Source organism: Stenella coeruleoalba (genome assembly GCF_951394435.1).
Source record: "Stenella coeruleoalba genome assembly, chromosome: 2".
Taxonomy (NCBI): Eukaryota; Metazoa; Chordata; class Mammalia; order Artiodactyla; family Delphinidae; genus Stenella; species Stenella coeruleoalba.
In genome coordinates this window covers 134,434,437-134,462,246 of record NC_137147.1, presented here as the reverse complement: position 1 = coordinate 134,462,246, position 27,810 = coordinate 134,434,437, and the positions used below count along the sequence as shown (strand labels likewise).

The 27,810-nt window shown below is 52.7% G+C and overlaps 1 protein-coding gene across 1 annotated transcript in view; it reads left to right on the top strand.

Annotated features, from left to right (window-relative positions):
* The first annotated feature begins 299 nt into the window (after positions 1 to 299).
* CD276 (CD276 molecule) overlaps positions 300 to 27,810 on the top strand; it is a 30,244-nt gene continuing 2,733 nt past the window's right edge. The window contains exons 1-9 of the mRNA XM_079913178.1: positions 300 to 418; positions 16,131 to 16,257; positions 18,459 to 18,806; positions 18,994 to 19,308; positions 19,915 to 20,253; positions 20,440 to 20,736; positions 24,359 to 24,493; positions 25,555 to 25,596; positions 26,972 to 27,007. Of these exons, the coding sequence (XP_079769304.1) occupies positions 16,185 to 16,257; positions 18,459 to 18,806; positions 18,994 to 19,308; positions 19,915 to 20,253; positions 20,440 to 20,736; positions 24,359 to 24,493; positions 25,555 to 25,596; positions 26,972 to 27,007 (1,585 nt within the window). The 5' untranslated portion in view covers positions 300 to 418; positions 16,131 to 16,184. The remainder of the gene's footprint in view (positions 419 to 16,130; positions 16,258 to 18,458; positions 18,807 to 18,993; positions 19,309 to 19,914; positions 20,254 to 20,439; positions 20,737 to 24,358; positions 24,494 to 25,554; positions 25,597 to 26,971; positions 27,008 to 27,810) is intronic.

Genomic DNA, 27,810 nt, shown 5'->3' with positions numbered 1-27,810 from the left:
GCTGGGGTGGTCAGTGACCATTCACCTGTCCCCCTAGCAGAAAATAAACTTCGGATCTTGGGAGGGTGGGACAGGGTGGGAGACGGGCAGAGATCAGACCAGCGCCCCTTTACTAGGGCCCCCGCGTGGGTCTGGACCCGGGTCAGGGGCGGGTCTCGGCCGGGTGCCCTGCCCAGCGGGCGGGCTCAGGCCTCTGCCCCAAACCTTCGCCGCGGGGCCAATCCCGCCTCTGGGGCGCACCCGGGCCGCCTTTCCGGGCCTGCAGCTTCCTCCAGCCCGCCCCGCCCCTCGGACTCCCGGGGCCGCCCCCGGACCCCTTTCGCGCCCGGCCTCGCGGCGGCGGCGGCGGCGGCGGCGGCGGCGGCGACTCGGCAGCGCTCCGCCGCGTCCCCGAGTCCCGGGAGTCAGGCGCGGCGCGGTGAGTGCTTGCGTGGCGGGCTCGGCGCGCGTCCGGGCGGCCTTTGTTTGCAGCCAAGCCCTGCCCCGGGCTGCCGGGCAGCGTGCCTGCTGCAGGGCTGCTAGAGCGGGCGGTGAGCCCCCTCTCTCTCAGGGCGCCCCCACCCCAGCCCTCTCCCTGGGCCCGGGCTGGCCTCCGCGCGGGGAGCACGGTGGACCCCGGCTCTGGGTCCCGGAGGCGGCAGGGGGCTACCAGAGTCCAGCCCCGTCCTCAAGATTGCCTCCCCTCCCTGGCCGGCGGGGCCCGGGGCAGTGTGGGACCTGCCCTCTCCCGGGAAGCCGCTGGAGGAGGCTGGGCGGGTAGCTGTGATCGCGGAGGCCCTGGGTGTGCAGGGGGAATAGAGGCAGATCTGTCATTGTGTTGATGATTCTGGAAAGCTTCACGAAGCCGCTAGCTGGAGCTAGGAGGGAAGTAGAGTCTCGCGGAGTCCCTGCAGAGGAAAACACCCTGACCTGACCACTAGTTCTGAGGAGGGAGAGGTGCCAGGGAGAGGAGGGCGAGAGGCTGGATCGGGGAGGGGGGTCCATTCTGCCTGGCCCAGAAGGATGAGGGAGTGGGTGACTGGAGGGCTTCCACGGGCAGCAGTGGGCACGAGGGGACAGATTCTGAGAAGGACAGGCAGGGACAGCTGGCCTGGGTGAAGGGATGCATAGTTGTTGGAGGGTGGGAGGCAGAGCACGAGGGAGCAGGGGTGGGGCCATTTGGGCTTGGGAAGTCTCAGGGAGATGGTGGGTGGGGTAGGATGGAGAGGGGGTGGAGGAAAGGTAGGGACCCAGGGTGGGAACACACTAGAGGGGAGGGGATTGGATTGAATCCCAGTGTCCCAGGTCCTCTATTGCTGCTTAGCTAGCGAATTGGCAGGTTTGGGGGCCTAAGGCAGTGAAATGCCAGAAAAGGGTATTTCTTTCTCAGCCAAACCTGCCCTAATGAGAAATGCGTGATGGATGACTCAGATATGGGATCTATCATCGAGGAAAACGTTAAGCAAATAGGAAGGCAAAAACCATTGGGGAGTTGGGAGGGTTTGTTTGACTTAATTGAGAAAAACTATTTACCTTCAAATTGGATGTGGATAATTGTAAATGAGTCTGATTTCATCATTAAATGAAGGCCCTAGGTCCTTTTCTTACATGCTTGTCTCTAGCAGTTAGCTTCTATGTTAGAAAGTAATGAAGCTGTTCTGTTTTTAAGAGAGTTCTTTATTTAGTTCAGCCTCCTCTCTGACTCCCTCTTGCCTCCCAGAAGTCCCTAGGAAATCTGATGCTGTGCAGCCTTCCTTGTAGTTTGGGGCCCTGCACACAGGTGGGTGCTTTTGGAGGCTGAGAGAAATTGAAGTCTAAACTTGAATTTTAACTCTAAACACGTCCAATGGGTTGGGCTGATCTGAGTGGCAGGGCTCTGAGGCTGTGGGTATGAGTGGTGGCTCATATTTCCAGCTCTTTAGGAAATGGGAATATTTTGGGCGAGTATAGATTAAGCATTAACACTGACGTTAACCATTAAGCATGGAAATCTTTCTCCGCTGTATTACACATATCACAGTTTTGGCACTAAGGACTTTTCTATAGCAAAGGGACTCTTGAGGGAGTGAGCTTTGCACTAAGTGGCTTCAGTGATGCTTGTATTGGTCCCATGACTGACTTTGGAATTCTTTTCTCTCTTCAATGACATCACTGGTGGTTTCTCCTGCCTGCTTTCAGTGAGCTTTCCAATTCATTCCAGACTCCTGTGTTCCAAGAAATCAGGCAATCCAGCTTGTTAGAGATGGGAAGCCTACATTAAAGCAAGCCCAAGGATGAGAAGGGGTTCTGGGATTTGAGGACCGCTTTTCCTTCCTGTCCTCAGCCCTCTGCACCTCTGTCTGGGCACCCAATGGAAGCAGATTGGCTGAATGTCTGAGATACCCAGATGACTGATAGCTGGGTCAGGTGCTTGAATGTTTGCGGAAAGGACAGTTATAGAAGTGTTGTCCCTTCTGTAGAGCCTGTGTCCTTATTCTGCTGAGGTGGACTTCTGAAAGTTCCGGTGGGAATTCCTCTATCCTTAAACTGTAACCTTCTATGGAGTCGTCAATCTTCATTCTTTAGAGTAGGATTTGGGTTTGATGCTGAGCTGAGCAATACTGTTTGGGGTCAGAGACCGAGTGTGATCATAGAGCCGTAAGCTGGGATTCCACAGCACCCAAAGAGACTCCTAGAAAATGTTGTAGAACAAGTGTCTGGCTTATTGCAGGCTGCTTCTTGGTTGGACATACAGGGCTTGTGCTATGTGAAGAAAAATGACCGAAATCCAAGCAGCCTCTGAGATTAACAGAGCCTCAACCCGTGGCCGTGAGTCACGGGGTCAGGTGAGGAGGAAGAAGGGCAGGCAGGATGATGTCACTGCCCATGAGCTTATCCTCTGAGTGGGTGGCCACTTCCATTGCTGTCCTTTTCCCACACCCCCAGGGCAGGAATGACAGGGAGGTCCACTGGCAAAAGAGGGAAGGCATAGTCAGGGCCTGGGGGAGGAGGGCAAAGAGAGTGGGAACCGGTCCATGTGATCTTTGAGAAATTTCTTTTGGTCTCGTTGGCTCAGAATGGATCAGACATCTGGGAGAGGGCCACGTGTGCTTTATGTAACCCTTGCCTGCCAACCACAGTTCTGCCACCCCTGCAGTAAGAGATTCCAGATAGGCACATTGAGTTTTCAGGTTTGGGGGGTGGGGCTGTGATGGATGCAGTCCTATGAGGTAGGGTATCGTTAGCTCCATTGTATAGATGGGTAAACTGAGGCCCAGAAAGAAGTCCTGTGCCCAAAGACATGCATTTGGCAAATTTTGGGGCTGGGATGCTGTCTCCCTCCAGAACTGGCTCTTTCTGCCACTCTGGAGGCAGACACAGTCTTTACCCCTCATTCTGGAGCCTGATAAGATGTGCTAAGGGTCCCCACAGCAAGGCAGAGGATTCATCTGGGGAGCTGGGGAGAGGGCAGGCCTGACCTGGGTATCCCAGACTAGTTGTCCTTGCAGCCCAGTTGGAACCATTGCTGAGAGTTCTTACTCTTCGAGAGGCCTGGTCCTCAGCACACTCATGCCTTTCAGGAGTCCCTCTTACACCCTCCAGTTCTGACCAGTGCTCCCAGCCAGCTGCCCCCATTCTTCCTCGTTCTCTTTGTGGTCCAGAGAATGAATGCCTCCTCCATACCCCTAATGCCTTTGGGCCTTTGGCTTTCCTGAGGCTCAGCGAGGGTATGTTGGAGGGAACCCGCTGGGAGTGGGGTTTGAGAAACATCTTTTGTTGGGAGCCTTGGAGCAGGGAGAGATACTGCCTCTGGGAGGCAGGGCTCCCAGGTCACCCTAAATCAGTGTAGGCTCCTAGGAACTGGGCCTCCCATGGGGGAGACACTGGAATGTGTACTTATGGGGATGGCCCTGTACTGGGGGATGTGGTGGCAGCAGGGGCAGTAGGGGCTTGAGCCCACTGGGAGGAGGAAGGGAGAGAGGACCACCAGGGATGAGCCAGACACAGAGATGGAGCTGAATTGTGATTTGCTGCTTTGGGGCTTGGGTGCTGGTGGGGTCCTAGGAGCAAAGGGGGTCAGAGAAAGAGTACTGTTCCCAGGGACCTAGATGTATAGATGTATAGCCTGACAGAGGAGGCTCAGTGCAGAGGATCCCAGGAGGACTTTTCTCCATGCCCATGGCAATAATAACAAAAGTAGTAATAATCGTTACCACTGTTTGAGTGCTAGGGGCTTTAAGTCCTCTCTGTATGTTATTTTATTCTTACAGCAGTTCTGTGGGGTAGGGATTGTTACCAGCTTTTTAGGGATGTGGAATCAAATCTCAAAGAGGTTAAATCATTTGAACTTGATCATGTGTCTAGCAAGGCTTCCGAGTTAGAATCCGAACCTAGGCCTGCCTGCTGTACCTGAGCTCAAACTGTACCCTGGGGCAGGCAAGGCAGTCTGATGATGCCGTTTAACAAGTGAGGAATTGAGGCCCAGGGCCACTTGTGAGCAGGCCCTTAGTCACCTCTCATGGTGATTGATGACTGAGCGTGACAGCCTACACTCGTTTCTCTAGGCTCAGATTCCCATCTCTATGATGGGCATGGAAGTGGGCACTGGACAGGTGAACTCCAAGGAGCCTTCAAGGCCTGAGGACTAGTGGCGCCTGCTACACTCATGAGGAGGAATCCCTGGAGATCCAGAGGGTCTGGTGCTCAGGTAGAGAGGGGTCTGCAGCATTGTTTTGCCAGGGTGAACCTCTTTCAGGGTAGAAACCTAAAGGATGTGAAGGCAGGGAGGTGTTTAGGTAGAACACATCTGGAGTAAGTGGACCCTTCCTTGAGTGAAGTCTGGAAAGGCTTCTGGAAGGGATGGGGTTTCCAGACATATCTAGGTAGGCACTTAACAGGACTCAGCAGAAGTTGAGTGAATGCAGGTACATGTGTCACAGGCCTGCCAGGGCTTGACCTGGGATCCACGCTCTGATTTGGTCTTATGCTCTCTCATGCCTTCCCCTCCTTTCTCCACTCCCGTCCTTTGAATCCTTTTTTTCTGGCCAGACCTCTTCTGAGCTAAGTGTAGCTTTCACTTTTTTTTCAGCGTTCTGTGTTTCTGATGGTGTGTGTGTGTGTGTGTGTGTGTGTGTGTGTGTGTGTGTGTGTGTGTGTGTGTACCTCCCGTGTGCACCCATGTGCGTGTATAGCCTCTGCACACACTTCCAGTTCTGAGATGGTGTCACACTGTCTTGTCAAGTGGCTGTTGAACCCTGGAAGATGCAAACTCCTTTTGTGCTGGCCCCTCAGCCAGAAGAGGGTGTGAGAGGCAGGCCAGCTGCTGTAGCAAAAGTCACTATGTTCTCAGATCTACTGAGATGTTTATGTTCTCTCTGGTTTTGCCTCCTCCGGTTCTGATGCCCTGACTTCAGTGTGGAGAGGGTGCCTCGGTGGGGATGGTCTGGCTTGGGGAGGCCAGGGGCTCTGCTCTGTCCTGTTCTCCCTCTTCTTGTGCTTCCTATAAGCCATAAGGGAAGCAAGCTGTGGATGCCAGCCCCACTCTCCTGGGCTGGCGCTGATGACACACTGCTGTCTTGACTTACACAGAAATCACTTGGAGAGGAAGAATTGATTTCTTCTCTTGGGTGAGATCGTGGGGGTGGGGAGCAGTGCCCAGTGGACAGCCTTGAACCCCAAAGGCCCAAACTGACTCATTATCAGGAAAAAGGAAGGCCAACAGGATTCCCAGGGAACTCTGGAGATCCCCTCGACTCTTTCCCCAGACTCCATTTATAGAGCACCTATACTAACTAGGACTAACTAGGACAGTTTAGATAATTTTGCTCAGTTGAGTCCTATAATCATCCTGTGAGGGTGGAGTTTAAATTTCTATTGCACAAATGAGCAAACGGAGACTCAGAGAGGAGGTTTTCCCAAAGTTGCGTGGCTAGGAAGTGACAGAGTCTGGATTTGAACCTATATCTCCGACTCCAGAGTCATCTTCTAAAACACCAGGGCTCACTCCTTCCATGAAACTTCTCGTGACTACACCAGCCCAGCATGTGATCGTGGTCATAGCACAGGAAGGAGGCCAGGACCTTCCTTTGATGGTTAAGGAGATGAAGACCCTGAGAGGCAATGGGCTTGCTCTAGGGAGCCTAGCAAGTCAGTGATAGAGCCTGGTCTAAAACCCACATAAATCTTTATGTTGCTGTTTTCCTTTTTCGTTTGTTAATACAAAAGAATTACATGCTCGTTGTCAAAGTTACAGAAGTACATCAACGAGAAGGTGGAAGTAGACCTTTACCTTCATTCCCATGCCCCAGAGTTGGGTTCACTATCATACTTCCAGACCCATTTTCTATATACAAACATTCATCCATCCATCTCTCTATCTATCTAAACACACAAGCATTCATTCATTCATTCATTCATTCATTCATTCATTGAACAGTGCTTTGAACACTCATTATGTGCCAAGCCTTTGGTAGAACTAAGGATCCAATAGTAAATAAGGCAGACGTGGTTCCTGCCCAGGGAGGTCCCAGTATGACACGAGGTACACAGACTGCAACGCAGAACAGGGGCATCCTTAGAGTGGCAGACCTCCAACCCAGCTTTTCTGCCAAGGTGACCCTCAGGATGTCATCCAGGAAGAAGGAACTGTGTTTGCAAAAACCCTGTGAGGTAGGGAAGAGGGTCTCATTGTAAGAGACCCTGATGAGAGGTCAGTGGGAGGAGGTGAGGCTGGGGAGGTGGGCATGGCCGGACCAGGCAGGGCCCTGCATGCCGTGGAGGAGCTGATTAGACATTGAAAGTGATGACATGATGCACTTCTGTTTTTACAGCAGTTTTTCTGGTTGCTGTGTAGAGTCTAGATGGGAGTATAGTACTGGGTTGGGGGACAAGAGAGAAAGCGGGGGACCGGTGAGGAGGCTTTTGTCGTCATGCAGGCAAGAGATGATGGCGACTTGGCAGACCAGAGAGAGAAGCAGAGGTGGAGGGGAATAGAGAGAGTAAAGATATATCGGGTTGCCAAACTTTTTCTGTAAAGGGCTGGAAAGTAAAGAGTTTAGGCTTTGTGACTATTGCGACTACTCAGTTCTACTGTTGTAGTGGAAAAGCAGCCACAGACAATATGTGAATGAATGAAGTGTGGCTGTGTGCCAATGAAACTTTATTTACGGATACTGAAATTTGAATTTCATGTGATTTCCATGTGTCATGAAATAGTCTTCTTCTTTTGATTTTCTAACCATTTAAAAAGGTAAACCTTGTCTTAACTGGTGAACTGAACAAAAGCACGTGGTGAGCTGGATTTGGTGCTGGGGCTGTAGTTTGCAGACCCTTGAGATATATTTTGAGGTCAGGGGTGGCTGTTCTTGGCGATGGATTGTAAGGGTGTGAGAAATCAGGTTTCTGGCTTGATCAGAGGGGGTGGAAGATGGTGCCTTTATGAAGTGGGAAGGGCTGGGGAGGAACAGGTTTGGGGGAGAAATCAAGAGTTTGAAGAGGGACATGTTAAGAGGGAGATGCCTGTGAGTCATTGGAACACAGATATTTAGGAGACAGTTGGGTTTAAGTTTGGAGCTCAGATGAGAGGTGTGGACTTGGAGAAGTAAATCTGGGAGTTGCCAGCATATAAATGATATTTAAAGCCATGGGAGTGGATGAAATCATCTAGGAAAAAATAGTAGAGAGAATTAAGGAGAGGGCCTAGGAGCAAGTTCCAGGGGGTTCAGTGCCAGAGAAGGAAGGGCCTGCACTGAAATATAGGAGATGGAGCGAGAGGTAGGTGACTAGATCTTGGACCATGGGACCATTTATTAATATAGAAATCAGGTCATATAACTCACAATACTCTTCATTCACATGACCTATGTCATGGGCTTATTTCCATGTAAGTAACACCTTCTTTTGAAAGGCGGTATTCTATTCCATTATATACATGCACCATGATTAATGTACCAGTTCCCTGTTGTTTTCCATGTTTGCTGCTGCCTGGCTGTCTTTGAGAATGGAGCTAGTGTTTCTGTAAACCAGTCCCTGCCAACTATGGCCCCTGGGCCCAATCTTTTGCTGCTTGTTTTTGTATAGCCCAGAGGCTAAGAATGGCTTTTACATTTCTAATGGTTGAAAAAAAATCATGTGATTCATGAAAATTATATGCAATTCAGTTCCGAGTGTCCATAAATAAAGTTCTATTGGAACACAGCTCTGCTCATGCATTTATGCACTGTCTCTGGCTGCTTTCCTGCTGTAAGGGCAGAGTCGAGCACTTGTGACAGATATGGGAGGGCCTGCAAAGCCTAAAACATTTGCTATCTGGACCTTCACAGAAGAAATTATGCTGACCCCTGCCTGACTCGATTCTGCATCCAGAACCAGCAGTAGGTCCACACACAGGCTGAGCAGGGTATTTTGAGCATCTCCAGGAGGACACGATCTAGAGAAACAATTCTTTGATGCCCGAAATTCTGCCATCAGCTCTTACTTTGAGTAAACCATTGCCCTTTTAAAACATCATCCTTTAAAATTCAAACCTCCTCTGCAGGGTTAACATTACATATGCATCAATTAATCAAAGGCTGGGCCTACCTATGGCAACAATATTACTCCTCTACTTAAAACCCTTTCTTTCTTATCACCTACGAGCTAAATCCAAACATGACCTCCTGTTCCAGCCCTGGCTTGCCCTTTAGCTTCTCCTCCTCCTGTGACCACCATCTTACATCTCCTGTCTGCCCACATGGAAGGGCCTGCATTCCTCCAGCGTCCCATGCTGCTTCCTTCCTCACTGCCTTTGCCTGGGTTTCTCCCAGTGCCTGGAATGGCCTTTCCCAGCCTGACCACCTGGGGAGCTTCAGGTCAATTTTAAGGGTTCACCTTTAGGGTTATCGTGTCTCTGAGGTACCTCCAAGTGGTCCTCACTGTATCTTAAGTAGTACACTGTACTGAACTACAGTGATTTCTGTGCACTCCCCTATTGTAATGCAGGCTCCTTGAGGACAGAGACAGTTTAGTCCTCTCTCTGTCCCCATTGCCTGCCTAACAGGCACTCAGTGAAGAGTTAAGTGGATAGTTAAATACCCGAATGAACGTATATTCAAGGACTCCTTCGGTTGTAGATAATAGGAACCTGGCTCAAACTGGCTTAAGGGAAAAAAAAAGATTGCTCATGTATCTGGGCAGTCTGGTGAAGCTTTGCTTCAGGCATAGGGGCTGAAATGTTGTTTTCGGGGCTCAGTATCCCTCCTGCCTTCACCTCTGCCTCTGTATTTGTTTGGATCAATTCTTTAGGTTATTGCTAGCTGATAGATTCATTGCCAACAGCCCCAGACCACATCCTTCTTAGCAACCTCAGCAAGAAAAGAGTGTTTTCTGAGAGCGCCAGCAGCAAAGCCCTGGGAGGTCTCTGATTGGGTGTGGCTTGGCTCACAGGCTCATTCCCAAGCAAATCACTGAGTGGGGGCAGGGCGGGCATTCTCCAGTAAGCAGGGTCTGGTCACACGCCGAGGCCTGAGGCTGGGGATCAGCCCCACCAGCACCAAATGGACTGGGTTCCCTGCAGGGAAGCGGAGCCCTGTTATCACAAGGAGCCAGCCTAGAACGAGAGGGGGGCACTCTAGCAGAAAGGATGAGGAACAAAATAAGAGCATCAAGACTGACTAGTGAAGGTAGAGAAGGTCTGCGCAGCATCTGTTTTGCTTCTGTATCAAGGAAAGAAGGGACAGAAGCTGTTAAGAAGGAACCCAAGTTCAGGCCAGAAGCGGAGGTGATAATCTGCTTTAAATGGATTTGTCTTCTGGCCTCTAGGATTGCTGAGTGAATTTGGAGATAAGATCTCTGAGAAGCTATCAGGGATATTTCAGGACAACTGGGGTAGACAGTGGGGGCGGGGGAGGGGGAAGGTGTGGGTCGCAGCATTCCAGTTTCCCACTGTGTACAGAATCAATCCAGGGTCCCTAACCGACCCCTGAGCACCTCCCTTGCCTCATCTCCTGACTGCCTCTCCTCGGAGTCCCCGTCTTCCCAGAATATGCTGTGGGTGCTTGCTGCTCCGTGACTTTGCCTGTGCCAGACAGCTGAAATGTCTCCTCCTCTAGGAGGTCCAACTAAACCTCCCCACTCCTCCATGAAGTGCTTGACCCTCCGTTCCCGTAATACCTGCTATAAACCTGCATCATGTTTGTTGTGTGGATGGATAAATGAATGCTGGAAGACCTAAGATGGGCAAATAACCAGTTTTATGGGGGAATAAGGCAGATTATGGGAAAAACAGATTGGTGACCTTAATCCCTGACAAAACCCTGGAACTAATTGTCAATTGAGCACTTGAGGAAGAGTCCAGTTTCTTCAAATGAGCCTTTTCTCTGGTTCTTCTCCACTTGAGTGGTCCCCTGCCAGAAGCAGTGACACTTTGGGGATGAGAAAGATGGGCAGCTGGGTGAGTGGCAGCACAAGTAGGAAAACTTGTGACCCCAAAGCCCTGAATAGTGGATGGACGTTGATCCTGGGGCAGACCCTAGGGCTGTACGGCTCTCCTGTTCCTGTCCTCTCCCTGAGGACCTTGATGACACACGAAACAAAGTGGGGAGAGGAGGGCAACCTTTTTAGGTAAATTCATTTGTTCTCTTCTTCATCCACCAAAAAATTATTGAGCACCTTCTATGCACCAGGTACTGTCAAAACAGTACTTCAAAAATGGCATCGTTACATAACATCGTGGCGTGGTTACATAACACTGTGACTGCACTTAAAGCCACCAAACTGTACACTTCAAAACGGTTAAAATGGGAATTCCCTGGGGGTCAAGTTGTTAGGACTACACGCTTTCACTGCCGAGGGCCCAGGTTCGATCCCTGGTTGGGGAACTGAGATCCCACAAGCCATGGGGTGAGGCAAAAAAGAAGAAAAAAAGGTTCAAATGGTAAACTTCATGTTGTGTGTATTTTGCCATAATTAAAAAATATGTATCATGGCAGTTGGAGTGAGGGACTCAGCTTAACTGAATGAAATGTAATAGTAACAAATGAAACATCCTATATAGCTCCACCCCTTCCCTGAATTTTTCAGAAGAGGATGGCAGAGATGTGGCTCTGCAGCGATGTGAGCAAATGACTTCTGGGTGTTGGCCACAGATTTGACAGTCTATTATTTTGGGTTGTTTTGGTGAAAAATGTGGCATGGCTGCCCAATATGACCTCTGCCAGGGAGAGGAAGATCCAATACTTGCAGGGCTGTTATAAGGGAGGGGGCAGACTTGTTCTGCATGGTCCAAGGGGTCGAATGAGGAATGCTATGGGCTGACAGACTTTGGCTCAGTAAAAGGTAGAGCTTTCCACCAATGAGAGCTGCTCAAAAGCCAGTGGATTTCTTTGGGAGGTAGTGGGTGCCCATCCCTAGAGGGAGCAAACAGAGGTTGTGGGAGTGGCCAGAGAAAGGTTCCCCGTTCTGCGACCTGACCATTAACTTCTGCATCTTCTTCAGAATTTGTTTGGTGGCGGAGGGGCGGGAGGCTCTTCTCATTCCATGAGCTCCCTCAGTGATCCCAACTTTGGCTTCCATGAATAGCTCCCCCATCCTGTTCTGAGTTCCAGCTCTGTGTGTCCCGGAATCCATCAAACATTTTGTCACGGATGATCCATTCCAAGCCCAGTCAGAATTGTTCTTCCCCCTCATTTCCAGGTCTCCCCATCTTCTGTGTGTGACACACGCACCCATCGGTTGAAGCCTTCAGTACATCTTTGGCTCTTCCAGCCCCTCGCGTGCAAACAATCCCTAAGACCAGTCATGTCTACCCTTGAAATATCTCCTAAGCTGTGCCCAGGTATCATTAAGTGACTCTGATGAGATAGCATTCAGTTCATGTTTTGAAACACCTATTCTAGATGTGGTTTCCTTTTGCTGCTCTGAGCAGTAGCAATTTTCACGGGGTAGGAAGAGGGGGAAGAGAAGGCGGGAGAGGAAGGGAGGGATGAGTCCCTAAATTAGTCACTTCAGATGCTGTAAGAAAGACCCAAAATAACGGTGACGCTAGAACAGATGCTTATCCTCACCCAAGTGACAGTCCGGGTATGTCCAGTGCTGATACTGCAGCCGCTCAGGGGCCTTCTGTCCTGCAGTTCTGCAGTCCCCAGGGTGTTGCCTTTGGCAGTATGGTCCTAGATAGCTCACCACATCTGTGTTCCAGCCAGTGGGAAGGGGGAGGAGAAGAGAGAGGGTATGCTCCTTCTCTTTAAAGGCATGCCCCAGAAGTTGTACACATCAGTTCCTCCCACATCCTATTAACCAGAAAATGATCACATGGCCATACCCTGCTGCAAGGCAGGCTGGGATCTGTAGTCTTTAGCCAAGAGGCCCTGTGCCTAACAAAATATTCTACAGAAGAGGAGGAGAACAGATGTAAGGGGAACACTAGTGGTTTCTACCACAGTCATTTTGTACATTTCAGTGTGACCTGCATGGCAGTTAATTGGCTGGACCTTAAGGATAGAGTACATGAAGGCTTAACGTACTAATGAAGTTCCATTAGCATCCAGTAAAGCGTTTTTTCTTTTACAGATGGGAACATGGAGCTCAGAGAGGGGAAGTCACCTATTAAGACTGCACAGCAAAGTGTCAGAAGTGGGACTGGAACCCAAACTTTGGGCTTGCTTTTTACTGTTTCAAAGAGATCTGGCTGAGAGGCAGATAAGCAGTGCCAGGAGGACAGGTCTCTTGGGGCTGGGGAGAGACCACCTTTCCCAGCCTGTCTACCTGCGGAGCTGCTCATCATTTGTCAGCACTCGCCTTTAGGGTTATCATATCTCAGAGGTGCCTCCAGATAGCCCTCACTGTATCTGAGACAGCACTCTGTACAGAACTGAGGTGATTTCTGTTCACTTCCCTATTGATGCAAGACAGACGCAGCTTAGTCCTCTGTTCCCAGTGCCTGCCTCCCAGGCACTTGGTGAATAGTTAAGTGAATAACTAAATACACAAATGAATGTATATTCAAGGACTGCTTCAATTGCAGGTAATAGAAACTTAGCTCAAACTGGCCTGAGGGGGGGAAAAATGATTGGCTCAAGTATCTGGGCAGTGTAGGTGTACAGCTTGCTTCAGGCATAGCTGGATCCAGGGGCTTAACTGTTGTTTTCAGAAGCTGTGCTTCTATCCTATGCCGGCTAGCAAAGATTGACACTGGTTATGTGGCTTGACCCTTCTTGCCCTCTCCGTGGGAAATGTTATCCAAGCAGCCCCTGCAGGAATTGGGAAGAGGCAGGGGGTTAAGAGAATATGGGGTGCTATTGGTGGTCATGGTAGGGGCAAGGAGTTCCTCTTGGATATCCCCAGGTCCAGGGCATCTTGGTAAAGAGCCCAGCCTCAGCCCTTGATCTTTGGTTTTGGCTTTATGGGGGTACATCTTGGGTCATCTCTTGGGAACTTCCCTGTGGCTCCACCTCTGCTGAGGTTGGATGCACTTACTGTACCCTCAGGCCAAGGGTGGCCTGGCCCCCTCACTCCTGCTCCTCTGGGAAAGCCAAGGCACTCTGGGGTCTTTCCTGGCAGGGTTCCGTGGAGTTCCCGCATTCGGCGGGGTGGGGTGGGGTGGGGAGGAAGAACCATCTGCTGACTCACTGGGAGGGGCAGTACATTGCTGACTCCAGGGCATGTCCTGCCTGGGGATGACAATTCCCCTTTGTAGAAAAGGTGGGCAGCGTGGTATGAATGCAGCGTGAGGTCTGTGTGTCTCCATGGGGCTCTGCGTACTAGGCAGCCCATCTGTCCCACTGGTCACAGGCCATGCTCTCATTCCCTGGCAACATCTTGTCTCTGAGATGTGTTTCTCCCTCCTGCCTTCAGCTCTGGGAGCCCAGCTATCGGGGTGGGAGTCTCTTGGTGTCCTCGGTTCTGGTGTGTCAAGGGCTTCTCCCCAGGGAAAGCACGAGAGTGGGAACTTCCCTGAGTCCAGAGTCTAGGAAGGGAGTTGAAGGGAGCAAATCCAATGCCCTGCGAACCTCTCATCCTCCCTCTGGAGGGAAGGACAGCTCGGCCCTTGGGGAACCTGATAGGTCTGGTCGGAAGAGAGGTGCTCCCTGACCTCCCCACATTCGTGGAGGTGGCAGGCAGTCCCAAGCGACCCTGGCAAGTACAACCCAGTGGCAGGAATTAGCTTGATGGATGAAGGAGAAGTCATAAGAAAGGTCTTGAGTACCAGGCAGAGGCGTGTGGGTTTACTCCCGCGGTAAATAGGGAACCATGAGAGGTGCCTGTGGGGGAAGGATGTGAGCAGATTCCTACCTCAGGTCCTAAGAGGAGACATGTAAAATGTGGGGTTGTCAGGGATGGACTGGAGGGTCCCAGGAGGATCACAGGAGTGCTGGCCGCACAGGTGAGGGTGGGAGACGGTGGGCATGGGCAGCAGTGGGAAGGGTGAGGGAGGCCCAGGAAGGACAGGCCTTGGTTCTGTCTGGGGGTGAAAGAAAGGAAGGGAGACTCGGAATCTGGGAGTTTCTTAACCTTAGTCCCTGTGATTCCTTCAGTGGGCAGGCAAGCATGGCAGGCCGCTGCCTGCCAGCACTTCCTCTGGGCCGTGGTGGCCCTTGTAGGCAGGATGTGGTGCCCGCCAAGGGTGACTTTATGAATGGAGCGTGAAGGCTGCTGACTCAGCAGGTGGCAAGGCTTTGAGGCCGCCAGGTTTGGACCGGAAGTGTCTGGGAAGGAAGTGGCTGCTCAGGGCTTCCCCGCCGCGGACAGCTGGGGGTGGAGGATGTACTGGGCAGGATGCACCCGGCTTGGCTAAGGGACTCCCTCAGCTCAGCTGCTGGGTGTGTGTGGGGGGGGGTGGGGAGTGGGGTGCTAGGCTGGGACTGGGAGGGTTGAGGCTGGGTGCCTGTGACTGGAATTGATGCTAATGGCTGTTGATGACATTTGCTCCCTGAAAGGGCAGAGAGGTGTGTCAGGAGGTGGGGAACTCGAACCCTTCTCATCTGTGCTCTCTGGCAAATTACATCACACTAACGAAGCCCCCTCCCTTATCTGGGCTTTAATTGTTTTCTTCTTGCAGAATGGGACCAAGTCAGGCAGCCCGGCTCCCTGGGTGGTTTTGGAGAATGTGAAACCTTTTATATTTTTGTGAAATCGTGTTGGATAGTATGAATCGACCCTGGTGACGTGGTTTGGTCAGGAGGTGGCACGAACAATCAGGCAGCAGCTGTGGGACACAGGGAGCAGGCGGACAGCTTGGTGGGGCTGGGGGCGGGCAGAAGGGCAGCCAGGGGCTGGACCCGGGGAGGTCTGGGCCTCCCTGGCTCAGGTCTGACGTGTAGTCACAGAAATATCTCACTCGGTCCTGACTCCGCTTGGGGGGTCAGCCCCAGTCCAGGCCTCGTCCATTTCTGATCGGTCTTGGGCGCTTACTACACACAGGTTAAACTAGCCAGTGTCCTTTCCCTTCAGCCCCGTACTCATATACCAGGCTGCCTTCTAGAAGTCTCACCTGGAAGTTCCTGCACAAACACTGCTCACTGTACGTGCCCTACACCCAACTCTTCCACATTCTCTGTCTCCGTGAGTGTCCCACCTGGTCACTGGTCTCAAAACCATGGACACCCTGACTGCTCCCTCTCTCTCTCCCCTGTCCTACCATGCTGTCGCTTTCTCCCAGACCTGCTTTGTCTCTTCTGTCCAGCTTTTCTCATTTATCCTGCACAGCTGTCATAGTAATCTTTAGGAACCGCAGCTCTGACCATATCCTTTCCTCTATTCCAGAACCTTCAGTGGCTCCCAGCTGCCTTTAGGATAAACTTTCAACCTCTTAGCCAATCTCTAAGTCTTATTCTCCCCTACCAGCTGTTGTCTTGAGCCAAACCAGTCCGTGTACATCCTTGGCCTGAGCAGACAGACTTGCCTTTACTAGCTGCCTTACCTCTCCCTCCTTTTGTTTGCATACCAACATCTTAGAAGGGGTGGGTCCCAGCTGCCCACTGCCCTGCTCCCCTGATCCAGCCTCCCCAGTGACTCACTTCCCTCCTGCCAGCATCTCTCAAAATATCCCTCAGCAGGGAGCCTTGTGCGGGTATAGGAGGGAGGACCTCCCAGCGGGCAGTTGCAGCCTTCCACCAAGCTGGTCCAGGGGAGATGAGGTGAGAGAGGGCCTGGGGAGGACGTTTTGAGACAAAGGCCTCACTTCCTCTTCCTCGCAGGCAGGGGCAGCCTTCCACCACGGAGAGCCCAGCTGTCAGCTGCCTCACGGGAAGATGCTGTGTGGACCGGGCAGCACGGGTATGCGTGTGGCCACTGCCCTGGGAGTGCTGTGGTTCTGCCTCGCAGGTGAGGGGAGCAGAGTGGGGCCTGGAGGTGGGGGAGGAGGGGACCATTCCCACCAAGCCTCTCTGTCTAGCAGGGCTGGGGAGGTTTTGACTAACCTCCTCCCAATCTCCTCTCTGCCCTGTCCACCTCATTCCTACCTCTGGGATCCAACAGGCAACTTACTTTACATTTTTTAGACTCTGTTTTCTCTTCTGTAAAATGGTAATGTGAGCACTAAATGTGATAACGCTGTTTCTCGAACAAACTGTATGTGTGCTTCCTCCCCAGGGCCTTTGCACATACTGTTCCCTCTGCCTGAAACTTTGTGCCCCCGAATGTCTGCATGACTTGATCCCTTATTTCATTCAAGCCTTTGCTCAAATGCCACCTTCCCCAGGCTTTCCTGGCTACCTTGTATAAAATAGTTCATCTTCCCTCCCTTTCCCTGACCTTACTTCATGCTTCTTCCCAACATTTATCTGCACCTGACATATTATATGTTTGCTTGCTGATTGCCTGCTCTGCTCAAAGAGCAGGATGTGTCTCCAGGGCCAAGATGGATGCCAGCCACATAGCAGGTGTGTAAATCTTCCCACACAGTTCTTGGCACAGAGTTAGCATTCAATAATGGCAGCTACTTTAATAACAACATCATCATAATTCAAATCCTAATCAGTTTCTGCTCTAAGGGAGAGTTTGCCTTCTCCCGCCAAGGGGTAGACAAAGTTGAGTGTCTGGTGCCATCTGGTGGTCGGAAAGAGGAAGCACCGCTTTACCCAGAGCTATTGATCCTTTGATTTCTTCAGACAAAGGGCTTTGTCTGGGTGATTCCTCCGGTTTCATCCCTCAAATGCCCGATACAAGGGGCACCCTGTTGGTCTCCAACTGGAGAGCTGGCCTGTGGCACCTGGCATTGTGGCAAGAGATCCAATGCCCACTTAAGACCTTTAGAGATCACTACACACTGCAAAGATGATGATACCCACTACCTGTATGTTATTCATGATGAAAATACTAACTATAAAATGCTATTTTTCTAAGTGTGAGAAACCTTTAATGAGTGCAGTATTCAGTTAGCTTTGTTTCGAGACTGTTTGATCTTCACACTTTTTTTTTGTTTTTTTGCGGTACGCGGGCCTCTCACTGTTGCGGCCTCTCCCATTGCGGAGCACAGGCTCCGGATGCGCAGGCTCAGTGGCCATGGCTCACAGGCCTAGCCACTCCGCGGCGTGTGGGATCTTCCCGGACCGGGGCACGAACCCGTGTCCCCTGCATCAGCAGGCGGACTCTCAACCACTGCGCCACCAGGGAAGCCCTATCTTCACACTTTTTGAGTGTGCCTGCTTTGCTGGTGCCCAAAGCACACAATCTAACCATTACCCAAGAATGGCAGTGCCAGGCTAGGGGACACATCTCACCACAAGAAAAGCTATCAGGAACCCCTACTTAATTTTCCAGGGCTCTAAAAGAAGAGCTGGACTGGAGGCAGAGGTGACTGGGTGGGAGGCTGCAGGGCAGGAGTAGGAGCAGGGGAACCTGACCCACTGGGCTTTTCTCTGGTTATGTCATACTCTTTTTTCATTCCCTTTCAATCTCAGCTTAATATCTCTTTATGGAGAAAGTGGCTCACCACCATATTTAAATGCATGGGTATTCTTTCTTTCTTGCATAAAAACTAATCATGTGTATTTAGGAAAAGAAAAATGAAAAAGCATTTGTGATTCTTTCTCATCCAGAGAAAACCACTAATAACATTTTGGTGCATACTTTTTTAAGACTCCCTTTTTACAATTTATAAAGATAATATATATTTGGGAAATGCAACCAGCACAGACAGGTGTAAAATACCTGCCAGAGTTTTGAAAAGCTACCTCCTTGCTTTCTATCCATTGGCTTGCTTTCTTCCTTCATACCCCTAATCATATACTAATAAGAATTTGTGTGCTAGTTTGTCCCTCTCTCCCACTAAGACGTAAGCTCTGTAGGGGTGTGACCTTGGTGTTGTTCTCCGTGGCATTCCTAACTCTTAGCCCTGGCATAGTGGGTGCTTACTATATTCCTGCTGATTGAATTAGAACCAAAGGTAATAAACTCTTAGGCCTTAAAAAAAAAAAAAGGGGGTGGACAGGGCCTGAAGTTAACCCGGAAGGGGAGGGGGACTAGGGAGGCCCGGAGTGTCCCGGCCCTTCCTCACCGTCCTACCCCACCAACCGCATCCCCAGGCGCCGCAGTGGAAGTCCGGATCCCTGAAGACCCCGTGGTGGCCCTCGTGGGCACTGACGCCACCCTGCGTTGCTCCTTCTTGCCCGAGCCCGGCTTCAGCCTGACACAGCTCAACCTCATCTGGCAGCTGACAGACACCAAACAGCTGGTGCACAGCTTCGCCGAGGGCCGCGACCAGGGCAGCGCCTATGCCAATCGCACTGCGCTCTTCCCAGACCTGCTGGCTCAGGGCAACGCGTCCCTGAGGCTGCAGCGCGTGCGCGTGGCTGATGAGGGCAGCTTCACCTGCTTCGTGAGCATCCGGGACTTTGGCAGCGGCAGCGCTGCGGTCAGCCTGCAGGTGGCAGGTGAGAGCCGCGAAGGGGGTGTGTGTGCCCTCCCTTTGGCACACCCCTCATACTTCCCGCAACCCCTTTACCCACTGACCCAGGGCTGACCCATGTCCTCACAGCCCCAGGCACCTTTCCCCTCCACTGTGTCTCGCTGCCCTTGCCTTACGTTGACCTCTGCCCTCTGCCCTGTGCTCCCCTCCAGCCCCCTACTCAAAGCCCAGCCTGACCCTGGATCCCAACAAGGACCTGAGGCCCGGGGACACGGTGACCATCACGTGCTCCAGCTACCGGGGCTACCCCAAGGCCGAAGTGTTCTGGCAGGATGGGCAGGGTGCGCCCTTGACCGGCAACGTAACCACGTCGCAGATGGCTAACGAGCAGGGCTTGTTCGACGTGCGCAGTGTCCTGAGGGTGGTGTTGGGCACTAATGGCACCTACAGCTGCCTGGTGCGCAACCCCGTGCTGCAGCAGGACGCTCATGGCTCTGTCACCATTACACCGCATAGAAACCCCACAGGTTTTTGTTTTGTTTTCTTAAATGTCCCCCTGGGGGTGGTGGTGGTCCTGTGTGCAGGGGTCACGGTATCTGAATCTAGCTCCATACCTTCAGTCTCTCGGAACAGTGAGATGCCTAATAATAATAACGGAAAAGATAAACAGGGTGCATAGGCGGCAATCTAACCGTGGTGGGAGTGGGTGAGGGTAATGATAACAGGTCCTCTCAGCTCTCTGGGTTCCCTGACTCCAGGGCTCTGGAAACCTCTGGAGAGAATGGAGAAGCATTCAGATCTCAGAAGAGAGTGGAAGGATAGGAGAGGGAAATGGATCCTGGTGGAAAGGGGAGTTTTGCTAGGGCTGGAGGCTGCTCTAGGCCGGGTCCCCCCCACCACCACCCCGGGGACGGACCTTTTCAGGCCAAGGCCAAACTGCTGTGATTCTTGTCAGAAGATTAGGGAGACTCCACGTCTGGAAGTGCTGAGACTTAATCTGTTTTTAGGTCTGGGGAGAAAATGGGAAGATGGAACGGGACCTGGGGGTTGATGGAGGAGCAGGATGCTGGGGGGTGGTAGCCCAGAGTGTCGGCGCCCCTCCTCACTGCCTGCCGCTCCAACCTCGCCCTCAGGCGCTGTGGAAGTCCAGGTTCCCGAAGACCCCGTGGTAGCCCTCGTGGGCACTGACGCCACCCTGCGCTGCTCCTTCTTGCCCGAGCCCGGCTTCAGCCTGGCACAGCTCAACCTCATCTGGCAGCTGACAGACACCAAACAGCTGGTGCACAGCTTCGCTGAGGGCCGCGACCAGGGCAGCGCCTATGCCAATCGCACTGCGCTCTTCCCAGACCTGCTGGCTCAGGGCAACGCGTCCCTGAGGCTGCAGCGCGTGCGCGTGGCTGATGAGGGCAGCTTCACCTGCTTCGTGAGCATCCGGGACTTCGGCAGCGCCGCGGTCAGCCTGCAGGTGGCAGGTGAGAGCCTCGAAGGGGAGGGCGTCCCCTCCCTTTGGCACACTCCTCATACTTCCCGCAGCCCCTTTACCCACTGACCCAGGACTGACCCGTGTCCTCACAGCCCCAGGCACCTTTCCCCTCCACTGTGTCCCGCTGCCCTTGCCTTACGTTGACCTCTGCCCTCTACCCTCTGCTCTCTTCCAGCCCCCTACTCAAAGCCCAGCATGACCCTGGAGCCCAACAAGGACCTGCGGCCCGGGGACACGGTGACCATCACGTGCTCCAGCTACCGGGGCTACCCCGAGGCCGAAGTGTTCTGGCAGGATGGGCAGGGTGCGCCCTTGACCGGCAACGTAACCACGTCGCAGATGGCTAACGAGCAGGGCTTGTTCGACGTGCGCAGTGTCCTGAGGGTGGTGTTGGGCGCTAATGGCACCTACAGCTGCCTGGTGCGCAACCCCGTGCTGCAGCAGGACGCTCATGGCTCTGTCACCATCACAGGTAGGGGCAGACGAACAGCTGGGGAAGGATAGAGGGGGCCGTTGCCTTTTATCTGGACCCTGAGCTGGAATTTAGGTAGGCTTGGGTGGTCAGAAGACTTAAAACATTTTCATACATTTCAGGTGTTTCAGACTCTACTCCAAGAAGTCCTTAAGGGACTTGCTTTATCGAGCTGATAGGAATCATTTGTAGTGTTTGCCCTTCTAAGAGTATCTTAGGTGGTCCTTGTGCTTCTTGTGCAGGGAACTGAGCACCTGCCTCGATCTGGAGGTGTGGGCGGGAGTTCTGCAGCAGCCACGAGGCATGGCTCTGGAGTGCTTTCCTACGGGAACCTCTCCAAGTGCTGGGAAGGTGTTGCTACATCACCATCTGATGCTGGGCACCATCTGACTGCGAGGCCCTGAGAGACAGCTGGGCCTCTCCAGGTGGCCATACCCCTCACCCCATCAATGTCAGCTCTCCTGATGGAGTTGAGCGGGACCCAGGCAGCCTTTGGAACAGCCGGCTCTCTCTGCTGCCCCCATGTGGTCAAACACTAGATCAACGCTGCCCCTGTGGCAGTTGCTGCCATCTCTGGTTTTGGGGTCCTAGCCCAGACACACTTCCCTTCCTTTAGTGCCCACCTGAGTGGCACTCAGGTGAAGCGGGCTCAGGCCCACACTCAGGCCAGGAGAGGCAGTCTTAATCCTTGTTTGGACCTCATTCTGGCTCCTCTGTCCCTCCTCATGGGCCAACTAAGCTTTCCCAGGGGTCTCCCTGCATTCTCTGGGGTCAGGACAGCACGTTCTGTCCATCTGGTTCTCCTATTTTCTCTTCCATGACTTCCACCCGACCCACAGCCCATGCAAGTCCTAATCCCCCTGGTGGCCAGTTTCTGCATAAGCCTCTGGACTCACAGACTTATTCCTATCTTCCTGTTGCCCCCACTTACATGGACATTACGTGGCCTTCGCTTCTGCAAGCTCAGAGGCAGTGCCCATCACACTTGCCTTCTAGAAATTCAGGCTCATTCCTCCTTCTCTTTTAGGGTTTTCCTTCTGGCAAGGCTGTGTTCCCTCTGCCCACCCCCTCCCCAAGATTGATCCCACCCTCTTTCTGGAGACCCTCAGGTCTGTGCTTTCCGTGGAGGAGTCACTGCCCTGGGCTGTTGGATGTCCCGAGGGGTCTCTTTGACCTTTTAGAGAACAGTATATGGTCTGATGTATCCACAGGAGAGAATCAGAAATATTAGATAGAGCAGGATTGACAGAGAAGGTGAAGCTTTCAGAGAAGGGGGGGGGTGGTCAGAATGGGCTGGAGTTTCAGGAGAAGTCTCTAGGGACAGGTGGGAGTTGAGAGGACCTTGAAGGATTGGTGAACTCTGTGATAATTTGCACACTGAGCTGAACTGGATATTCGCCACACCGTGTAGAAAGGGCTTGTGAATATAAATGTGGTTGTACTCATGTACCTGAAGATGCAGGTCTGAGCCCTACTCTGTCCTTGAACGGTGGGATGAGGGCAAGGCTGACCTGTGCTCCAGGCACCAACAACAGCCTAGAGGTGGACATAGCAAGAGCCCCTCCTCCTGGGTACTTCTGTGGCTCTGCTCCATGCTTTGTTGCGGGAGCCCCACCCTGGGATCCCCAGGGGTTTCTTCCGTGTGCTTCATGGACTGGCCTCTCATGTCAGCTGCCATCCTCCTTTCCTGCTCACTGGGGACATTTACCCCACCTAAGAGGAAAATCTTTATTGAAAATTTCAGTAGCTGACATTTAAAGTGCTTTCATTTCACAGATGAGGAAACTGGAACCCAGAGAGAAGAGAGAACTTTCCCAAGGCCACAGGCTAGCACAGTGGCTCTGACTCTTTCGGTGATTAGACACCTCTCTGAAAATTGGATGCATGATAAATGCAGTCACTTGCATTTAAGTTTTGAGGGTTTGTGGCCCCTCTAAACTCAAACATGGGGGTCTGTGGACCTTGGCTCCGGCAGCCTGCCGTGAGCAGATGAACCGGAACCAGAATCCAACTTTTAGCCTCTCAGCCTAATTTTCTCTCCTCCCCACCACCCAGCCTCCTGTTTTTGTGAGAGCAAAACTGGCCTACTTTGGAGCCCTTGGCCTGTATTTTGCTTCAGGCAGCTTTGAGCCTTGTTAAACACTCTGGGATTGAGACTTTCAGTCTTCCAGCCTGGTCTCTCCCGCTCGTGGGGGTGCTGTATGTGGAGGGGGCTTTATGGAGCAAACACTGGACGTGGAACCTGGAGATGCAGGTCTGAGCCCCGCTCTGTCCTTGACTGGTGGGCTGAGGGCAAGTCTGACCTGTGCTCCAGGCACCAACACCAGCCTGAGGGTGGCCATAGCAAGAGCCCCTCCTCCTGCGTATTTCCGTGACTCTGCTTTCCTGCAGGGGCCTCACCCTGGGATTCCCAGAGGTCCCTTCCATGAGCTTCAGGGACTGACCCTCCAGGCCCCTCGTATCAGCTCCTGTCCTCCTCCCCTGCTCCTGCTCACCAGGGTGATGGGTCCCTTTGCTGCCAATGTCCAGAGCGGCAGCGTTGCCAGCCACGCCCATTGAAAGTGACATTGGCTGCAAATCCCTGCATCTGTGCCACGGTCTCCACTGCCCAAGGGTTCATGGCGCTGCTGTCTGCTCTGACAGCACCTTCTGCAGGAGCTGCCTTCCCCCTGGCTTTTGTTAGATTTGTTGTCTCCAGGGCCTCTGCTCAGGACCCCGCGTGGGTCCTGGGACTGGGCTGGAGGATGGTGTGCTCAGAACAGCTGCTGGCCCTGACCCAGGCGAGGGTGGCTCAACTCCTTCCCTCTGCCCTCAGCGTTTCACAGAAACATTCCCCTGGCAAGTCTCTTCCTCTTGGGTAAACCCAGAGCCTTCACTCTGGCACCCTCAGTGTCCGCCCTCATCTTTACACGGGAATCTGCAAACATCTTCTGTCAAGGGCTGGATAATGTATATTTTAGGTTTTGTGGGCCACATACCGTCTTTGTTGCTACTGCTGCTGCTGCCTCTCCTTTTGTTGGTAACCCTTTACAAATGTAAAACTATTCATTAACTCAAGGGTTGTACAAAAACAGGCCACAGGCCAGATTTGGCCCACGGGCTTTGCCAACTCCTGATCTATAAGATGGGGGGGTATCACCAGGTGGGACTGGGGTAATCAGGGAGGGCCTCCCGAGGAGGAATCGTAAGCTAGATGGGGAGTTAGGGAGCAGTTTTTAGGTAGAGGAAACTGACAGCAATGGTGAGGGGGCTGGAAGGAGCCTCTGCAGAGAATGATTAGGATACCAGTTTGGCTGGAGCAGTGGAATTACAAAGAAGAAGACTGAAGCACTATTCTCATGTCAGTAGGGAGCCATGGAAGGTTCTTGAGCATCATCAACCACAGACTCTTCAGCCCTCCCAGGTTGAGGCATGTCCACGGCAGCCACGGCCGTCAGGGTTTAGAGGGTGTATGGTTGGGCAGGGAAGGGGCCCGGGAACTTAAGTAAGCTCTCTTCATGGTGTCGGGGCCCAGTGAGGGTAGGAGCCCCTGTTCACACCTTGGAGGCAGAGGGGCTGTCCTCAGGGCCACTGGGGGCCAGGCATGACAGTCTCTCTCCATTCTCCCCATCTCCCCTCCCAGGGCAGCCCATGACATTCCCCCCTGAGGCCCTGTGGGTGACCGTGGGGCTCTCTGTCTGTCTCGTCGCACTGTTGGTAGCCCTGGCCTTCGTGTGCTGGAGAAAGATCAAACAGAGCTGTGAGGAAGAGAATGCAGGTGAGTGAGCGAGGGGGGTGTGCGTGTGTGTGTCTCTGGGTATGTTAGTGTGTCTGTGACATCAACATGAGTGTCACTTTCCAGTGACAGAATGAGTGTGGGTGTGCAAATGCAGCTAGACTGTGTGTGTGTGTGATCTTGAGGCCGAACATGTGTTGTAAACAGGTGTGAGCCTGCCCGTGAGTGTGCAGACATGGCAGGATGAGTGTGGATATGAGTGTGACTGGGAGTGAGTGGTGGATGTGTGACAAGGGGATGGATGTGTCTGTGCAAACAAGCGTGACTGTGAGAGCCTATGTCACATGGGAGTGTCTGTGAGTGAAAGCACATGGAACTCGAGTAGCACAAGCGTGAATGCTTCGTGGGTTTGCGTGTCACCGTGAGAGGGTGTGTCTGCCTCCAGGTGGGGCAGAGTCTGAAGCAGCTGCTGTTTGCTTGGGCTGGGGGGTCAGTAGGAGTTGACTTTGGTGATTGGTAGGTGGTGAGTCGACATTGATAGGTAGGTGGTTTGACCTTGATAGGTAAGTTGACTCTAGTGAGTGTTGGGTGAGTGAGTGGACATTGGTGAGTGGGTGAGTTGACCCTGGTGGGTGGTATGTGGCTGAACATGAAGGTAGATGGTGAGGGGTGGGAGATGACTGGGTGTCAGGAAGGAGAGCATATGTGAACGGAGAGGAGACTGGTCAGTTGGAACAGGTGGGTGGCTGCCTGTGTGGCAGGTGGCTGGGCAGGCTGCGGAAGGATGAGGAACCATAGACGGGTGGGTATGCACGTTGGAGGTGGTGGTTGACTGGGTTGGTGGGCGAGTGGACGGTGGGTGATGGGGCTGGTGGATGGTGGAGGGGCAAGTAGGTGGTCCTTGGCCAGGTGAGCGGCGGGCTCCAGGCTGGGGTCCCTTTCGTCCTGCCACAGCACTCTGCTCTGTGCCGGTCTCTGACCCTGTGTCCAGCATTTGGACCACAGACCAGGCCTGCTCAGCCCCATTTACCTGCTCTCGCGCTCCCGGGAGCAAAGTTCAATGATGAAAGTGGGGCTGAGGAAGTTTTGGTTCACTCTTCCAGGCGCTGAGGACCAGGATGGGGATGGAGAAGGATCTAAGACGGGTAAGTCTGAGCTAAGAGCTGGCACTGAACAGGGGAGAGGACTCCAGCGTCTGGAGGGACCACGTTCACTTGAAGGTTTGAATGAAGTGTGTCCCGGGGACTGAGGCCTCCCAACCTAGGTGCGTCTGTCTTTGCTCAGTGTTAGACCTCAGGCAGGTCTCCCGGGTGCTGCTTCGTGTCTCCTGCCTCTGCCTTTACCCGCCTACCAGGCTACTCAACCCTGAGGGACCTGCACTGTGGAGTCTGGTGGCTTCCTAGGGGTGGAGTGAGGGCTCAGGAGACAGGGCAGCCTGGGTTTTAGTTCCAGCTCCAGCTCATATAAGCTGAGTGGCCTTGAGCAAGTCACTTTGCCTCTCTGGGTCTCAGTCTCCTCCTAACTGCTCCCTTCATAGGTTCTGTGGGTTAAATTCAATGAGATCATGTATCTAAAGGGCCTAGTGTCATACCTGGCGCCTGTAAGGGCACCATACTTTGCAGGCCTGTTATTAGGACTATTATCCGCCTGACACAGTCCCACTCTGCTTAGAGGCTGTGTGACTTTGGTCAAAGTGCTTTGTTCCTCTGGGCTTCAGTTTCTCATCTGTAAAATGTCATCCTGCCCTGATGGCCCCAGAGGGCCATTTTGAAGCTATCTCGAGTGACTTTGCAAAGGGCATGGCACGAGCCTGGAGCCCAGCGGGGGCTGGAGGCCTCACTGCCTTCTCTTCCCTGGGCTTCTTAGCTGGGGGAGGCAGGTTCCCACTGAGCCATTTGGGATGGTGCCAGTTGACACAGCTTCCCCCCAACACCCGCAGAAGGAAGGGCAGGAAATGGACCCCTGGGGACTGCTGTAAATTATGTCAATTAATTCTCTGCCTTTGGTGTCCCCGGGTGTGGCCAGTGTGGAGACAGCCCTGGGATCAGGCCTCATTTTTCATGCTCGGAGGCAGGTATAATTGGCAGAAGGGAGGGAGTGGGGAGAAGAGGGAGGCTTAGAGAGCACTGGGTCCTAGTTCTGCACGATCCCAGGCCCACCAGGGGACACTTGCAGCCTCCTTCAGTGCCTCACTTCACCCTATTTGTAGAGCCAGCTCAGCGTACTCTCACATCTCCAGCTCGTAGGAGGGCCGGGGAGTTGTTCCCATTATAGAGATGCAGAAAACTGAGGCCCGGGGGAGGAGTGACAAGCCAGAGTGGAGCTGGGACTTGGGATAGCAGCCGAGGGCCCCTTTTCTGGTGCTGTGATGTTGCCCTCACCCTCTCAACTCTCCCTCCTGCCTTCTCCCAGTTCTTCTAGCCTTTATTTCTTCATTGGCTCCTATGCCTCTGCCCAACACCCTACCCCACCACTTTTCACGGTGCCCCCCTCACTGTGTACTCCTTCCTTTTTTTGCAGCCCTGCGGCCTCTGAAACACTCTGAAAGCAAAGAAGGTAAAGACACGTGGTGTTTGAGATTGTGTATCTGTGTGTTTGTGCGCCTGTGTGTAGGAGGCTGGGGAGGGCTGTTGTTGGTGGGGGTGATTATCACCCTTCACTGCTGCCCTGAGGCTCCCTCCCCAGAAGAGCAGCCTCGATTCCCCCCTGTTGAAATGGCAGAGAAACCAAGGTCCCCGCTGCTCTCACAGGACGCAAATATGATAGAGGCTTAACCAGGACAGGAGTCGAGGTTGTCTTAAGGCCACTGGTGCCCTGGAACCAACTTCCACTTACCTGGTTTCTGTCTTCTTCCACTCAAAGCTTCCAGCCCCAGGTCCGGAGTAGCTGCTGCAGCTCCCACAGCCCCTCCAGAAGTAAGGGGGAAAGAGGAGAGGGAGGGGTCATTTTCTTCTAGGGCTTGACTAGAAACAGCTCCCGTCACTCCCGTTTATATCCATTTGTCAGAACCTAGTCACATGACTCCTAATTCAACTGAGGCTAGGAAATGTGGTTTTCAGCTAGACAGCCACGTTCCTGGTCCATAGTCAGTGGTTAGTAAGTGTTAGCAATCATTATTATTTAGATTACCGTAACATCAGCAGTTACATTAGCAAGTGGTTGGTGGGAGGTTAGTTTAGTTTGAGATTCTTCCTTATTAAAAGTAACCAAGAGCCACATCTACGTATGTGTGTTTGTGTATAAATATATGTGTATCTGTGTGTGTGTCTGTGTGCATGTGTATTTTGAACAAACTATTCCTTTATGCAGACTTGTCATTAAATGAGTGGCTTCCAGTTAGAAAATCAAAGGTCTTGGGA